At 41.4% G+C, this 17,149-nt stretch overlaps 1 protein-coding gene across 3 annotated transcripts in view; it reads right to left on the bottom strand.

Annotated features, from left to right (window-relative positions):
• si:dkey-12j5.1 (uncharacterized) overlaps positions 1-17,019 on the bottom strand; it is a 174,564-nt gene extending 157,545 nt beyond the window's left edge. For all 3 annotated transcript variants that reach the window (XM_066678154.1, XM_066678153.1, XM_066678155.1), the window contains exons 1-7: positions 16,808-17,019; positions 16,325-16,434; positions 12,947-13,093; positions 12,601-12,750; positions 9,488-9,594; positions 3,558-3,681; positions 862-975 (exon numbers count right to left, since the gene is read on the bottom strand). In XM_066678154.1, the coding sequence (XP_066534251.1) occupies positions 862-975; positions 3,558-3,681; positions 9,488-9,594; positions 12,601-12,750; positions 12,947-13,093; positions 16,325-16,434; positions 16,808-16,868 (813 nt within the window). In that variant the 5' untranslated portion in view covers positions 16,869-17,019. The remainder of the gene's footprint in view (positions 1-861; positions 976-3,557; positions 3,682-9,487; positions 9,595-12,600; positions 12,751-12,946; positions 13,094-16,324; positions 16,435-16,807) is intronic.
• Positions 17,020-17,149: the final 130 nt, after the last annotated feature.

Raw genomic sequence — 17,149 nt, 5'->3', positions numbered from 1 at the left:
TAAATTGCTTAGTGGCAGTAGTGTTGTTATGGTTACAGTGCGGGTGTTGTATGAGCTGAATATGAAATGCCAATTCAAACAGAAATCATGTAAACATACCTTATGTTTAATTACAAAACACAACTCCTGATGTTTTAACATACACTGAACAATCCCTTAAATAGGATACCTACCCTGTATCTACACTCATTCTCCATTTTATCAGCTCCACTGACCATTTAAAAGCATTTTGGTCTCACTGCTGTGTCTGATCCACAACCACCACTTCAGTGTCATTACAGCACAGAATGTTCCACCATGGATAGGGCAAAGTATGCAGAGCAACAGATGGACTACAATATGTAACTGTAGAACTACATAGTGCTTCTATATGGTAAGTGGAACTGATAAAATGGGGAAAAAAATCTGAGTGATGAGATGAGGGAAGGTCATTCGTACTGTTTCCTTGTATCCCCAGCCTCGGATGAATGAGGCATCACTAGAGATTGAACTTGCCACCCTGAAAGTGTCAGTACTAAGACAGCTGCATCACTTGCGAGCTTAATGCGGCAGGACTGTTTCTTAGATGAATTAGTTTTCGCCTCAGCCCAGAGCCATCAGAATGAGTGTATACTGGGGCAGGGCTGTTTCTTAGTTGGCTTAGTTCTCGCCTCAGCCCAGAGCCAACAAAATGAGTGTATACTGGGGCAGGGCTGTTTCTTAGCTGGCTTAGTTCTCGCCTCAGCCCAGAGCCATCAGAATGAGTGTATACTGGGGCAGGGCTGTTTCTTAGTTGGCTTAGTTTTCGCCTCAGCCCAGATTTTCATGGATTATTATTTTGCAGAATGAAATTTGACTGGAAATCCCATCCCTAATACATACCTGTGGTGTCTCCTCTTCGTCAGGCTCCTCTGCACTTGATGGAGACTCCTCTTCTTCTTTCTGAAGACTTGGTAACCATGACGACACACTCTTTATCAGGTAGTCACGGCCGTCCTGGAAAAACAAAACAGCCACAGTGCTTAAGTAATGCATCACTTTGTACTGTGTTTCTCTTCTACTCAAGTTACACAACCAGATGGAAAGAATGTTATTCTGTTATGTCTGTCGTGTCTGCATTCCAGTACAAAGAGTGAAACAGAAAGAGGGAAATACAGGAACAGATGGAGATTAAAGAGAAAATTAAAAAAAAATAAAACAATCTACCCTTTACAAGGTAAAACATTAGCCCAAACAAAAGCAGTATGGTTTTATATTAATTCTTTTAAAAATTGCAAAGTCATGTTTAAGGCAAACACTAAGGAATCTTGGTCTATAAAAGGTACCCTACTCAACTTGCATGAGCATTGCAATACTATTGTGTGAAAACATTTCCTTAGCTGTATTTATAGACCCAGCAATGGTTCAGTTTTATTTAGACTAATACTATATTATCGTCAATATTTTAAACCAGGGTTTCTCAGCCTTTTTCACCTCAAAATCCAATTAAACTTGACTCCGGTGGGAACCGGAGCACCCGGGGGAAACCCACGCACACACAGGGAGAACACACCAAACCCCTCACAGACAGTCACCCGGAGGAAACCCACGCAGACACAGGGAGAACACACCAAACCCCTCACAGACAGTCACCCGGAGGAAACCCACACGGACACAGGGAGAACACACCAAACCCCTCACAGACAATCACTTGAAGCAGGACTTGAACCCTCAATGTCCAGGTCCCTACCTAGTGCGCCACCATGCCTCCCCAGATATACATAAAATCCACAAAATCCGTTAGAACAGAACCTAGCACAGTTCATAGTTGCTAAATGCTATCCCAGTTATTGCTGCAAAATTTACTCTATAAATGTCCAAACATCTATAGACACACTTTATATCTGGTGAAATTGGTCTTTACAGTATAAACATTGCCAACTCAGACATTCAACTGTGCACCCACACACTATTATCTCCACAAAACAGCATTTCTAATAGAACAGGATGCTCTAGAGTAGCCACACATGACCTCAATCAAAGAGCAAAATAAAAGACACCTCAGTGTTGTGCTGAAAGCAATGAAATGCATTCTCTGGAGTGATGTACATTCTCCCGCGTATAGCCCTGGGATGTGTCGTAGTGACCTCAGTGATCTCAAACTAGTCCTCCAACTTTGGGGCCTGATCTCTCTAATGTTCACATGGCTAAATGCCTTCAGATCCTCACAGAAACCTTTCAATATTTTTTCCAAAACCCTCCCAGGAAAATACAAGCTTTTACTTTAGAAACGGGATGAATTCCCTATCAATAGGCTTCGTATCATGGAAAATTCTGCACGCGCACAGTGTCCACAAACTTGGCCAGCATGATGCCAGAATGCATAACAAATCAGGGAGTGTTTCACAAAGCAGGATTTTTCTGTTTAACCAAATAAGCTAAGCCTAAGGTGAAATGTGCCCAATAAGAAAAGTGCTAAGGACATTTCTAAAGGGCCGTTCTCAACTCTGACCTTAAAGGAACATTAGGTAGAATTTTTACTTTAATACCACAGCTTCAAAATCATTGTGATGCTCCACTGAGCTGTAACAGAGAGAATAGAGCCTCTGTCGTTGCTTTTTTGGCTCCACACTGCAGAAACTGCACTAGGCAACTTTTGGAGGAGGGTAGGAAAACACTACCAAATCTTACCTACTGTTCCTTTAAAGCAACACTAGGTAAGATATGGCACTTTTGTTCCTGGGCTCCTCCTTCAGTTGCAGAGAGGAATTCATTCATACAGCTGCCCTGAAATCAAGGGGCGGGTTTCCAACCCTGCTTCAAAAAATACATAGTGTAGTTTCTGCAGCCTGGAGTAGCAACAACAGACGCCCTATTATCTCTGTTACAGGTCAGTGCTGTATCACAATGATTTTGAAGCTATAGCTTTAAGATAAATATGCTACCTAGTGTTGCTTTAAGTTATCCTAGGACTGTGCGACTCCAACTATAAGCAAAAACGCATTCTTAGAGAAAATAAGTACATATTCAGAGCTGGAGTGTGCATGTAAACAGCTCCTGTCCCCATCCCAGGTGCACAGAGCAGTCCAGATTACTGTTTACCCAACACCAGTTTGCCACCATGCGGCCAAACCAGGAACTGCAGTGCAACAGCTTCACCTCAGGCTAGAGTGAATTGGTTATGTGGTGTAATATCTTAGACAAGTGCTCTCAATTAAATTGGCTAATATATTCCCAGACATGACCCAGCTAACACTCTCCCTCTTGCAGTGGGTCCCCATCTCTCCCACTTTCTCTCTGTCGGAGTTACACAACTCCATCCTGAGAGCTGCTATGGGGCTCTTTGCTGATTAAGACTTCATAATTAACATTGCCCCCTAAAATTAATGAGCCTCAACTATGCCGATGTCACCCCACAACCATCAAAGCGCACAGATGAGAAGAATTTATGGATCCTCAATGATAGCAACGGGTAGTTAACAGGTGCCTAGAATTCCATTTGCCTCAAATGCTGCTGCCAGAGGGAACTGAAAAGATAAACGCTCAGTAGGTATTCGGTTTTATGAGAACACATTTTTCGTAGAGTTATGGAGGCCTACCTCAGTGTTCTCGATGCTGAACAGGTAGCTGGCCATTAGCTGGAGAGCTTCAGGGTTGTGCTGGTCATAGTGCAGAGCTTTCTCAATGGCCTCCTTACAGCGGTCGGCTGCTCCCTCTTCCATACTGTCAAAGAATGTTTGTATATTAGCACAACAGTTACTTAACCTCTTTTACCGCCATCAAGACATGTTCTCCCATGTAGAAATAGAGCCAGTTAGTCAAAGCAATACAAGGTTCTACAGTACTCTTTACAACAGGACCCGATATTACTAAAAATGTTATTAGATATTTTCTTGGTGGAACTCACAAAGAAAGCAGCAATTTAAATCCTCCCTGCCTGCCATTTTCAAACTTTTCATTTTTTAAAGGCTAAACACCAGCTATATGAAAGTGTCAAACAAATAAATACAGTGGAATTTGAGTTCCTAACGTGTTTATTGATAGTCAGAAAACATGTAATTTTTTACTAATTCAAGGAATAAGGTTTAAAAGACCGTTGGTCCCCCCTCCCCCCACAACGGTGTTCGAGGCGTCTTGCCTGTGACGTAGATGGTGGACAACAACTCTAGAAGTTGCACTTAATTTAATGAAAAATGACGAAAAGGTCTGTTGATTTTGGCTGCAATCATTCAATGTACAGTGGGACATCTGTGCACAAATGGCCCAAAGATCCCAAAATATCCAGAAAATGGACTAAATTTGTCAACTTTAAACGGGCACTTTGGAAAGGACCCTCCGCTCACTCCGTTATCTGTAGCTCATTTCACTGGCGCTTTTCCAACAATATGGGCATGTAAGGACACCAACGAAAGGTGTTCAAGAGCCTCTGTAACATGGAGGTAAACAGGGTAAGTACACTTACTTCGCCTGTTTTAGTTGGTGTTAGTTAACGTTAGCTTTTTAGTAGAATTCGAGTTCGACTTCGATCACATTTACAAGAATAACGGTACCTCTAAATTTGAGTTTAGCTTATTGCTAGGCTATTGTCATGAATAATGTTGGTTATTTAGCTAGATACTGTCATAACAGTCAGTCATAACGGTGTTTTACCGCGGCGTTGTTCAGCTGTTCTCCACCAGTGACGTCACGGTTGCGTTCAAGAATTTCCGTAGCGAGCTCGGGTTTTTCCGTCAATTTAATAAAATTGTCAGTTTTGAAGCAAATAAAGCTGCTATTTTCATTTTAATTCATACTTATATATGTCAGTAACTAAAATAACGTGAAATATTCATGGAGGTCCATTAAGTGGTGCTTAGCCTTTAAGAGTTTATTATGTTGAATAAAATGACAGTTGTCATTTTAATTCTATGCATCAGTTACAATGTTTAAATTCTGAATTACAAAAAAAGCAGCTTTAGAATGAATTTGTACACTTTATATTTTGGGTGGCAGACCATTCTGAGTACAGACGTGACACCACTGTTACTGGAAGTTTATGGTGTGGCCTACAGTGGAGCTGCTAGGGATTTTACACAGAAAAAAGTAAAGAAATGGAAGAAAAAAAAAAGGCTCAGTTGTTAGGAACTGACCAATGAAGGAATGTTAGAGGACAGTACAGATAGTATCTAACTATACACCAGCAAAGCAGACCTACACCTTTCTGAAAGTTTTTCGGCAGGTATTTGTTGAACCACAGAGAGACACAGACCTCAGCTGTAAACAACACATCTAATCAGATTTGTAGCTTTGAGCTAATAAATGTAGCATTAAAGCATAGATTAATCCTCTCAATTACCGTGGTTGCAACACACATCTCATGTATTGGTTCTGCTCTGGACCTCAGGTACACACTGATGTAAATGGCCATAATGGACACAAACATCTGGGCATTTATTAGTCCAAGTGGATATTGGCATTTTTTGGCCTGAGAGTAAATTACCCAACCCATGATTAGTAACCTTTCTGTGTTACCTGGGGCTCTGTGTGTGTGAGAGACGTGGCACACCACAGATTTACCAAGCAGATTTAGGTTATAAACTCCTGTTTACACCATCTGCTGCAACCTTAAGCTTTCAGACGGCAGTGAAAAGTTCAAAAGTGTCAGAACGGTGCCTCAAGCGGATCTGAGGTCGAGCCATCGCTGTCTGTATTAGATCGCCCCCAGGCTAATAAAGGAGGATAAGATTTGTGCTCAGTAGCTGTCATTGCGCTAAAGCAACACCCACACTGAGAAATGTGTTGGATCACAGCTCGCTTTGCACTTTGCACCATGTTTTCATTGAGCTCCATGGTGTTTTTTGGATCTATATATGCTGTTTTTTTAAAGGTCTGTGAAGATTTTCAGTTCAGCAGGTGATGGAACTGTCTATGTGCAGCAAGACACTGGACATATGGCCATTTATTTGGGATTGAGAGTGCCTATTAACCCACAAACTGTGAAATACGAACTTGTCATTTTTTGGTATGTCTACGTCAAAAAAAAAAAAATTGAATGGCGTAAAATGAGCTGATGATTTTTCCCTCTCTTCCAAAATCAAATGGAGTTAAAAAAAAAAAAAAAAAAAAACCTTTATCGAGTTTCTCCAACCACAGCTAAAATACAAGCTGTGTGCTCAAGCTTAAATCAAGTGTGGCTCATTGTCATTTAAAGGAAGACTGCGTAATATTCATTCATTCATTCATTATCTGTAAGCGCTTATCCAGTTCAGGGTCGCGGTGGGTCCAGAGCCTACCTGGAATCATTGGGCGCAAGGCAGGAATACACCCTGGAGGGGGTGCCAGTTCTTCACAGGGCAACACAGACACACACACACACACACACACATTCACTCACACCTACGGACACTTTGGAGTCACCAATCCACCTACCAACGTGTGTTTTTGGACTGTGGGAGGAAACCGGAGCACCCGGAGGAAACCCACGCGGACAACACAGGGAGAACACACCAACTCCTCACAGACAGTCATCCGGAGCGGGAATCGAACCCACAACCTCCAGGTCCCTGGAGCTGTGTGACTGCAACACTACCGATTTTTCACTGACCTATAATAGAGAGAATAGGGCCTCTGTCATTGCTACTCTGGGCTCAGCACTGCAGAAACTGCACTATGTAACTTCAAGGAGAGTAAGAAACCAACACCTACCTCTCTCCACAATGATTTCAGGAGAGAGCTGTAAAACTTAATTGCACTAGGAACCTCAAGTGCAAAAATGCCCAAATCTTACTTAGTGTTCCTTTAAAGGAACAGTCACTCAAATCTGTCATTTAGAGAAGGGCGCTTTAATAAGGGTTGGGACCCTGAAATTAAGAGGAAAAGAAGATAATGATGATGTTTAATCAGGATAGGTATTGTTTCTTAAAGGAACACTAGGTAAGATTTAAGGTATATTTGCTCATGTGGGTCCCCCTTGTGTAATTTACATTTACAGCTCGATACTGAAATCAATAGGGAGAATGGGGGTTTTGTTTTCCGACTCTCCTCCAAAATGTTACATAGTACAGTTTCCGCAGTGCTGAGCCCAGAGTAGCAATGACAGAGGCTCTATTTTCCCTGCTGCAGTTCATTGAAGCATCACAATGATTTTGAAGCTGTAATTTTAAGGCAAGAATATTACGTAGTGTTCCTTTAATACTGGATCCGTCCTCATTTACTGCAGTAACAGATCATGTTTATCAGAAAAATCATTATAAACAATCACTGAACAAACTGCACCAATTCATTACTAAATTATTCAAAAGACTGACCTTGGAGATTGTACAGATGCTTGATTTCACACACAAAAGCGACGAATACGGCTGATATACTCAAATCCACTACATAACTGTCATGTTCAGTGCTATGTATCTTACCCATAAAGGCCTATACATATACAAACGGTATCAGCATTCCTTACTCTTCACCCAGACATCACGCCTCTCTTTCAGCCATTTCGACTTCCTCCTCATCCACTTCATTTTCCCTTCTCTCTCCGATGGACGGCAAATCACTGGAATCTTCTCTTATTAATACTTCATTAGACCAGTTCTACCACATTCAGATTTTTAAAATCTGAATTAATTAGAATATTCAGATATGAAGGGGTCCTACTTCCGATCTGTGATAAGATCACCTGCAGATGACAATAACCCACCTTTTCCAGCTTCTGCTCGAGCTCTGATTATATCTTGCCTCTCATAAAATTGTCCTCCGAAGCGCTGGGACCAAGGTGACAAAAAATAACCTTCACATCAGCACATGGTGTATGAGAAGAGGAGATAAAATATGAGCATGTGCGCAGAAGAGCAGGAAAAAGGAGAACTGATAAGAGCGTGTATAAGTGAGTCAAAGGAGAGAGGAGGACAGGTAACAGAAGAATGACATAGCTGGGTAGAAAGGTAAGATAATTCTAAAGCATTGTCATACACTATGGGGTGTTTTCTCAGACAGGGATTAAGCCTAGTGCTGGACTATATCCTCCTTTCGAGGGAGTTCAAGACTACGCTTAATCCATGTCTGGGAATCCACCCCATAGTGTAAAGGTTTGTAGACACCACATCTAATTAGGAATATTTAGAAAAAGATGTTCAATTACACATATACACTGAATTATCACTGGTTTAGGAGCCCCACAGAGCAAGTAGTTGGTGGTGGCGGTGCGTTAGTGTGTGTTGTGCTGGTGCGAGTGGATCAAACACAGCAGTGCTGCTGGAGTTCAGCAAGAGGACGCTGTCTGAAAGGGATGTTCGGGTGCTGACCCGGATTGTATCCAAAAAACATAAAACCACGGCTGCCCAAATAACGGCAGAATTAAATGTGCACCTCAACTCTCCTGTTTCCACCGGAACTGTCCGTCTGGAGCTCCACAGGGTCAATGTCCACGGCCAGGCTGCTGTAGCCAAACCTTTGGTCACTCATGCCAATGCCAAACGTCGGTTTCAATGGTGCAAGGAGCGCAAATCTTGGGCTGTGGACAATGTGAAACATGTATTGTTCTCTGATGAGTCCACCTTTACTGTTTTCCCCACATCTGAGAGAGTAACAGTGCGGAGAAGCCCCAAAGAAGCGTACCACCCAGACTGTTGCATGCCCAGAGTGAAGCATGGGGGTGGATCAGTGATGGTTTGGGCTGCCGTATCATGGCATTCCCTTGGCCCAATACTTGTGCTAGATGGGCGTGTCACTGCCAAGGACTACCGAACCATTCTGGAGGACCATGTGCATCCTATGGTTCAAAATTGTATCCTGAAGGCGGTGCCGTGTATCAGGACGACAACGCACCAATACACACAGCAAGACTGGTGAAAGATTGGTTTGATGAACATGAAAGTGAAGTTGAACATCTCCCATGGCCTGCACAGTCACCAGATCTAAATATTATTGAGCCACTTTGGGGTGTTTTGGAGGAGCGAGTCAGGAAACGTTTTCCTCCACCAGCATCACGTAGAGACCTGGCCACTATCCTGCAAGAAGAATGGCTTAAAATCCCTCTGACCACTGTGCAGGACTTGTATATGTCATTCCCAAGACAAACTGACGCTGTATTGGCCGCAAAAGGAGGCCCTACACCATACTTATAAATTATTGTGGTCTAAAACCAGGTGTTTCAGTTTCATTGTCCAACCCCTGTATGTGGACTACAGTCTGTAAGTGTATCATGTACAGCGTTATGGTCTCTAGAGAGATGGAGCTCCATTCTAAACTTCTAGGATGAATCGGAGTGAGTTTTGTAATCATCCAACATCAATACATGACCTCTCTAGCGTTCCTGCCTCTCAGTGCAATCAAATCCTCATAGCACAGCTCCTACATGTAATCTAAAGCCTCCCCAAAAGACAAAAAGAGATGTTACTGCAGCAAAGAAAGTGGTCAAATCCCTGTAAATGCCCTTAACGTCTGAACATATCTTGGGCAAGCAGGTGTCAGCAAGTACAGAGAGAACAAACCTAAGAAAAGATGAGGTGCGCAAAAAAAAATAAATAAATAAAAAACAACAAAGAAGAAAAATCACCAAAGGTCAGTGAAGTAGATCTCAGCAATGGAACAGAAGGCTGTAGACACATCTTTTGCACTGACAGAAGGCTCTTGGGACATGACAGCTGCTCCCATATCACCGGCCTAGCAAAACACAAACATAAAACATGGAGGATTACATTAACTTAGGGCTACAGTGTAAAATCAATTCCCCTAAACCCCCTCAAAGTGCAGACTTCAGAAAGAGTTATGAATTATTCAGGAATGACGATCAAACATGAGGTACAATGCGAATACTAGTTGAGGGTGTTAAAGGTGTTTAAATACGCAATTACAGTTTTCTATTGTATATTTAATTCCTAGAAATTTTCTGCAGAGGTCAGTAAATCAATCAACAATTCCATAGCTCTATGACCCTCAAGAAGACAATAAAATAACAAAAACAAAAGAGTTTAACACTGTTCATTTTGGCAGCTAATTAATTTAATTTAGATTTAGTCTTCAGACAAAAATGTGCATTATTTTAGTTGCACGTTGGCAACATTTTCAGCTGACAAAGCAAAAAATATTTTAGTCCATAATTTTTGTGCTTAAATTGGACATATATTGTATTTCCACTTGGGTCTCTACTGCTCCTGTATACCAAAATACTACAAGCACAAAACATAAATAAATAAATAAAACCCAACACGTCCATCCATTTTCTGAGAGTTTTTGAAAGATTTTGGTGTCAGGAATCATATGCTTCCATGAGCCATTTGGATGGCTCCTTTACTGTAACGTCACACTAGGAAAATTTGCATAGAACCACCCTTGCATTTGTGAAGGTGTTGTGCAGGCAGAGTCAGACAGCCCCATGCAAATAACGAATTAACGAAGGCCCCCTCATCTCAAGTAAGGGAGAGTTTGTGTATAATCAGAAGATGAAGAGAGACTATCCTTCAGGAATTGAAAAGAGGAAAAATGTCTCCATGAGACTGAGATGCGGGAACAGCAGTAGTAGCAGCAGAGGTAAACCTGTGATTGTTCTGTTCAAGGTTGGATTGTTATTATATAATAGTCTACATACATATTTAGAGGTAGCATGCACTGGGCAGCTGCTCATGAAAAACATGAAAAGCCTTGCAGTGCCACAGTGTCATGAACCAAACTTTCATTCATTCGTTCATTCATTATCTGTAAGTGCTTATCCAGTTCAGGGTCGCGGTGGGTCCAGAGCCTACCTGGAATCATTGGGTGCAAGGGAATACACCCAGTCCTTCACAGGGCAACACAGACACACACACACATTCACTCACACACACACACCTACGGACACTTTTGAGTCGCCAATCCACCTACCAACGTGTGTTTTTGGACTGTGGGAGGAAACCGGAGCACCCGGAGGAAACCCACACAGACACAGGGAGAACACACCACACTCCTCACAGACAGTCACCCGGAGGAAACCCACGCAGACACAGGGAGAACACACCACACTCCTCACAGACAGTCACCCGGAGGAAACCCACGCAGACACAAGGAGAACACACCACACTCCTCACAGACAGTCACCCGGAAGAAACCCACGCAGACACAGAGAGAACACACCAAAGTCCTCACAGAAAGTCACCCGGAGCGGGAATCGAACCCACAACCTCCAGGTCTCTGGAGCTGTATGACTGCGACACTACCTGCTGCGCCACCGTGCCCCATGAACCAAACTTTGAAGCTGAAAAGTGAACTGAAAAACTGATGTTTTTATACTGTCTAGTACTTGTTTTTGTTTTCCCAAACACACCAGTACAGTCTAAAAGTTTCATACCACCTGAAAAAAAAAAAAAAAGACGCAATTTTTTCCAAGAGCTAAGTTGAGTTCTTCGAAATTTCAGTTCCACCTTAAATGCTGCTGCTATATTTACACAATCACACTAACACCAACATGTTTGATGTTTTTGTTAAACACCTTAAACAGTGAAGCAGTTAGAGGCGCCTGGACAAAACTACTGCATCATTCAAGGTGACAAAATCTGCAAGCTGGAGAATAAACTCCTACATTTGCTAGTTTTTCCTTCTATTCCACCTTAAGAACTGCAGCTGTTACAAATGCTGACTTGAATGCCCGAGGGCTGATCACAAAGATAATTATGTTAAAGCAGTTTATTTAAATATTGTTTTTAATAAATGTTGTTTACACAGCATTTTGTTCTTTTCTAGTTGTTTATCCTTAAGCCAAAAAAGTAGGGAGAGTGAAGTCAGGTGCAACTGTCAAAAAATGGTCACATTTTGGCTCAGAGTTCAAAATTTTGCTTAGTGGCCCAGCAAAGTCTGGACTGGGTGTGTGCAGGTGGCTCTTCTCCTTCTTGCTCTGGGTCTGACTCAGGATCAAACATGTAGGGTTGCATTGCGTCTCCGTTTTCTGTCATTTTCACATGTGGTAAATGCTCAGCGTAAACATGGGATGGGTGGGGAGTGGCCAGCAACAGCTTATTTGAATATAAGTGACAGAGCCCTTAAATGGCTCATTCTGAAAAGGACTGAAACTGGTGAGATCTCTTTGTGAGAGTGATTTTGTGAAAAGAACTTCATGAACATGTTTGTACAGCCCATAGACCTATTCTAACTTGTTTAAAAAGCGGTATAACGTGCCTTCTTTAAAAAATCACATTACATTAAAAAAACATGTTAATATCCAAAATGACGGAAGGAAAATGTCCACTTTTTAACATTAACATTTTAAATTTAATGTGCGCTGCAGAACGAGCTTGAAAAACAGGTCTGAGTCGATTCCAAGAGATTCAACTCTATGAATCAGAGGCCAAATTTTGACACAAGTGACTCCCAGACAATCAAAGAAATGATTCTTTGGGAGTCGGTCCTTCACTATTCTTCCTAGTTGCTGTCGTTACCCTGACAACAGTAAACAGACAGAGCATTGTCCTGTTTTATCTCCTTGTCACTGTCTGTTTTCTAATAAAAAATAATGAGTCAACTAACTCAACTAAGTTTTGTATTTATTAACGTTATTTCATTGCGGTTTATCTTTAAATAAATGTTTTTGTTATTTAGTTATTGTATAGTTTTTTGTGGACATGGGTAACACAAGTATATTTTTTTGTCAAAATTAACACTGGTTTAACAAACCTCCTAACAAAACATTAAGAAGTTCACCTCTTGGTTCTGCTTGTCTAGGACTCGTAGCATGACCTTGATGCCTTTGCTGAAATACTGCACCGCTTCAAGGCCGGTATGGACCTGACCCAGGTACATGTATTTGCTGTGGCCTTCATCTGGACTCAGCTCCATCGCCTTCAGAAAGACATACGCTTCTGTTAAGGAGCAAAGCTTTTCCGTTCACAAACACACACACACACATCGCTTGGAAATTGCCCTGCAAAAGGCTACACACACACTAATGAAACTACTGAGAGTGCCAGGCGTGGCTTTGCCTCAACCCAAACCCAACGTGATTCAGAGAGTTTATAATAACACCAGGCTAGCCAAATGGAAAGGATATTTGTTTAGCTTTTTCCATGTCCCCCAGCTCAGCACATATGTTTCCAAGCATGTCCAGAATGGTCAGGTTGGTAGGCTGTATGTCGAGGGCACGCTGACAAAACATCTTAGCCATGGTAAAGTCAAAGTTGTCCATGCACTCTTGTGTCTGAAAGCAAGAGAGAGACAATAGTCGTTACATTATAAAATCAACTGACATCAGATGGTGAATTAAACTGCTTTGTAGTCACTCTGTTCTATAAAAAGAGCCCCCTTATGTTTAAAACAGGTTTAGATGTCTAGTTTAACATACATATATAAGCGATAATATTAAATGACCTTGTTACTACACTCATTGTCCATTTTGTCAGCTCCAGCCTCCATAAAAGTGCACTTTGTATTTGTACAATTACAGTCTGTATTCCATCGATTGCCCTGCATACTTTGCCTCTTTTCCCCTGCTCTTCAGCTCTCAGGACCCCCCACAGAGCAGGTATGATGTGGGTGGTGGATCATTCTCAGCGCTGCAGTGATAATGGCATGGTGGTGTGTTAGTGTGTGTTGTAAACCTCTCAGTGTCACTGCTGGACTGAGAAAAGTCCACCAACCACAAACATCCAGCCGGCAGCATCCTGTGTCCACTGACGAAGGACCGACACACACAGTGCAGCGACAGATGAGCTACTGTCTACAGCTACAAGGTGGACCAACGAGGGAGGAGTGTCTCAGAGTGGACAGTGAGTGGACACAGGGTTTAGAAACTTCAGCAGCACTTCTGTGTCTGATCCACTCACACCAGCATAACACACACTAACACACCACCACATCAGTGTCACTGCAGCGCTGAAAATGATACACCACCACATCACACCTGCTCTGTGGGGGTCCTGATCATTGAAGAACAGAGTCAAAATATGTACAGGAACAGGGGGACTACAGTCTGTACCTGAAGAACTACAAAGTGCTCTTGTGTGGTCAGTGGAGCTGAGAGAAAGGATAGTGAGTGTAGATACAAGGGGGTGATTGTAATGTTTTTGCTGACAGTTTACAAAGCAACAAGTCACTGGAGAAAATTAATTACTGCTCCTTTAAACACATCATCTAGAAAAACCATTCCAGACCCAGGAATGAATGTTAACTATCACATATGTACCTTTACACCAAGAAGGATGCGCTCTCTGCTTCTTACTGTAATAATGTATGAAGGCTGCTGTTATATTATGGTCTGATTTGTGAAGGTATGGACTATGCAACATTAGCACCCCCTTATGTGATTTAGCTGTGGGCCTGATATGCATGAACACACAGGCATCATAGTAGATACTAAGAAAAGGAGTATAAGCGTCAGTGAGTTCAAACACAGAGTTGGTATTAGTGTGTATCTGGTGTAGCCCAATAGGAACACTGCTGCCTTCTGAGCAGGAGAGCAGGGTTCGAGCCCCTACTCAGGTAATCACACCAGACTACACTAATAAGAATCCTTGGGCAAGACTCCTAACACTCATTTGTGCACATCTGTAACATTTCTGAACGGTACGTCACTCTTGAATAGCATCTACCAAATGCTTTAAAATGTAAATGTCGTCACAGCACAAATTAAAACCACTGTGACTGAGAGTTGGGCCAATTTACATAAAATGCCTTCTGCATTGTCAGTATTGCAAACTACAAAATTGGGATAATAATTATAAAAACCAATCTGCTGTTCAGCACTAAGAGATTTAATATGTGCAGACCTAGATCTGCCAAATACCAAACACCATTTTAGTTCCTCATTGGTACAGCTTTCTAAAAACACCAACTGGCGCAATGCTGCCACCTACCGTGAGGTATTAGAAACACCAGGCGCCCAAAAATTATTAGTACCTTAACAATGGGTTACATATCACCAGGACATGAACATATGTTGTGTTTTTGTGGCACCTCAAGCTTCAAGTAAGTAATTGAACATTTACACTGTCTTCTGTTTGAGTCAAGAGCCTTGCAACCACCAAGGAACCTTTGTTAATACCAGCGTACTTATATAAGATTATATTAGTGCCGTCAATTGATTAAATAAAATAAATGATTTGTGCAATTTGCTGCAATTAATCAGTGTTCATCCTTAAGACTGAAGCTTTTAATAATGGATATTTAAAGGTAAAATAAAGTTATCAATATAAGAACAAATTACAAAAGTAAACATATATTTGTAAAGTCTATCAACTAAAAAATATAATCACAACAATAAAGTTAAACAGAGAGAAAGAGGGAGAGAGAGCGACACAGAGGGTGAGAGAGGTCGAGAGAGAGAGGGTGAGAGAAAGAGGGAGAGAGAGCGACACAGAGGGTGAGAGAGGTCGAGAGAGAGAGAGGGTGAGAGAGAAAGAATTGAATTGAAAGAGGGTGAGAGAGAGAGAGAGAGATGGTGAGAGAGAGAGAGAGAGAGAGAGAGAGAGGGTGAGAGAGAAAGAATTGAATAGAAAGAGAAAGGGTGAGAGAGAAAGAGAGAGGGTGAGAGAAAGAATTGAATTGAAAGAGGATGAGAGAGAAAGAGGGTGAGAGAGAGGTCAAGTGTGAGAGTTATATTCAATACATATTGCAGCATAAATTAAATAAACTCTAACCTCTGAACTAAACACTGGACTCTAAATAGGTGAAAGTATACTGTGGCCAAACTTGGTAAATGATTCATTTAAATTACCAAAATGAACATGCTAATTTCTCTTGCATGTTAGTGTGTATTAACGTGTTCATTTAGACAGCAATAAAATATGTCTGAAAATCTGGGTACAATAAACTGAGGAAATTGTGATTAATTTAAATGGTAACTTATGTGACCTCCAAAGGGCCATTTACAAGGATTAGATGATGAGTAAAGCACACTAAATTATGGATGGATTAAATATTAACGTGCGGTTTCTTCCATCCTGAAGCCCTTCCATAGAGTGTAGTAGTTAAGTCTTAATGTTAAAAAACAATTAATTACATTTTAAATGTCATTACAAGCTGCCACTGCCACCTCTCACCACTGTAAAGCCTTTTCTGAGGGTTTTCAATGGGTTTCAATTGTATGTTAAGGACTGATGGTCACTGATGTTCACAGCAAGGTTCCTCGCATTCTCAGAAAGGAAAGATGCATTTTTCTGTGGCCCCTCAAAAGGAGAGACAGTCCTGAGTGAAAGAAAAAAAAGCAGCCGTAGCATGCAGCCATCTTCAACTCCATCCTGGTCTTGCTGGAAAAAGACAGCACTATTCCATCTGTCCCAGAGAAGGCTGCAGTCCCAGAAATCTTTGTTCCTCTCAGTTTTCTCATTAAGGAGCTAGTCCCATGTTTCTAGAAAACTGCCTTGGGACAAAGACTGCTGTAAAGAAATGAAACACTAAAAAAAAAATTAAAAACTTAAATGAACCCAAATACCTTCTCCAAAAGCTGCTCTACTGAGAACTTCTCAGCTGTTTTCTTCTTTGCTTTCTCATGCATTTTGGCCTTCATCCTTTCCTGTGGTGACATGAGTGTGTGTCCTGAACCTGGAGCAAGGAAAAACCCAATGAAAATGCTTGAAATATGCTCGATAACCCAAAACCACCCAGACCTGATTCTCTGGCCATATTCAAATGTTCATATGAAAACGGGTATGAACGAATGAATAATACCTCAGGACCATTTGGGAGACCCACTCTATAGAGTATTATTCAGGTTGATACAGGGAGTACAAGCCAATTGGGTTCTTAATCTCCAGTTGATTACATATTGTCAAAAAACCATGACTCTGTATGTCAGTATTTACTGACAGTATTTAATTAACAGAACACAATGGGTTTCTAAGCCTTTGGCAATTTTACGAGCAGTGTTTTGTTTGTTTCAGCATATGAATGCAGTTTGAAGTTTGCAGTCACTCACCTCCTCTGTTGTCTTTCTTCTTAGGTTTGCTTTTCTTTTTGGCTTTGGCTTGTCCTCCCATTGTCGTATTAATGTGTCTCTGGATGAAAGTGACCCACTGATCCGCTGTAAACAAAACCAGGGAAGAAATCTCTTAATAAACAGCGTTTTCTAGTGAACACAACACTGGGACTGCACATGGGTTGGGACTTCTTCTGCGACTTGTATTTACAGATTACTGCTGCCCCCTGCAGGCCGTCCTGGTGTTATGGTAATATGATATTGCACTGAATATGTGTTAACATTTTTAATCTATATGACTACACTTTTTATATTATGATATATTAACACATAAATTATAAT

The sequence above is a fragment of the Hoplias malabaricus genome, chromosome 1, assembly GCF_029633855.1.
Source record: "Hoplias malabaricus isolate fHopMal1 chromosome 1, fHopMal1.hap1, whole genome shotgun sequence".
In the NCBI taxonomy this organism is placed as follows: Eukaryota; Metazoa; Chordata; class Actinopteri; order Characiformes; family Erythrinidae; genus Hoplias; species Hoplias malabaricus.
Note: the sequence above shows the minus strand (reverse complement) of the source record. Positions and strands in the feature narration are given on the sequence as shown.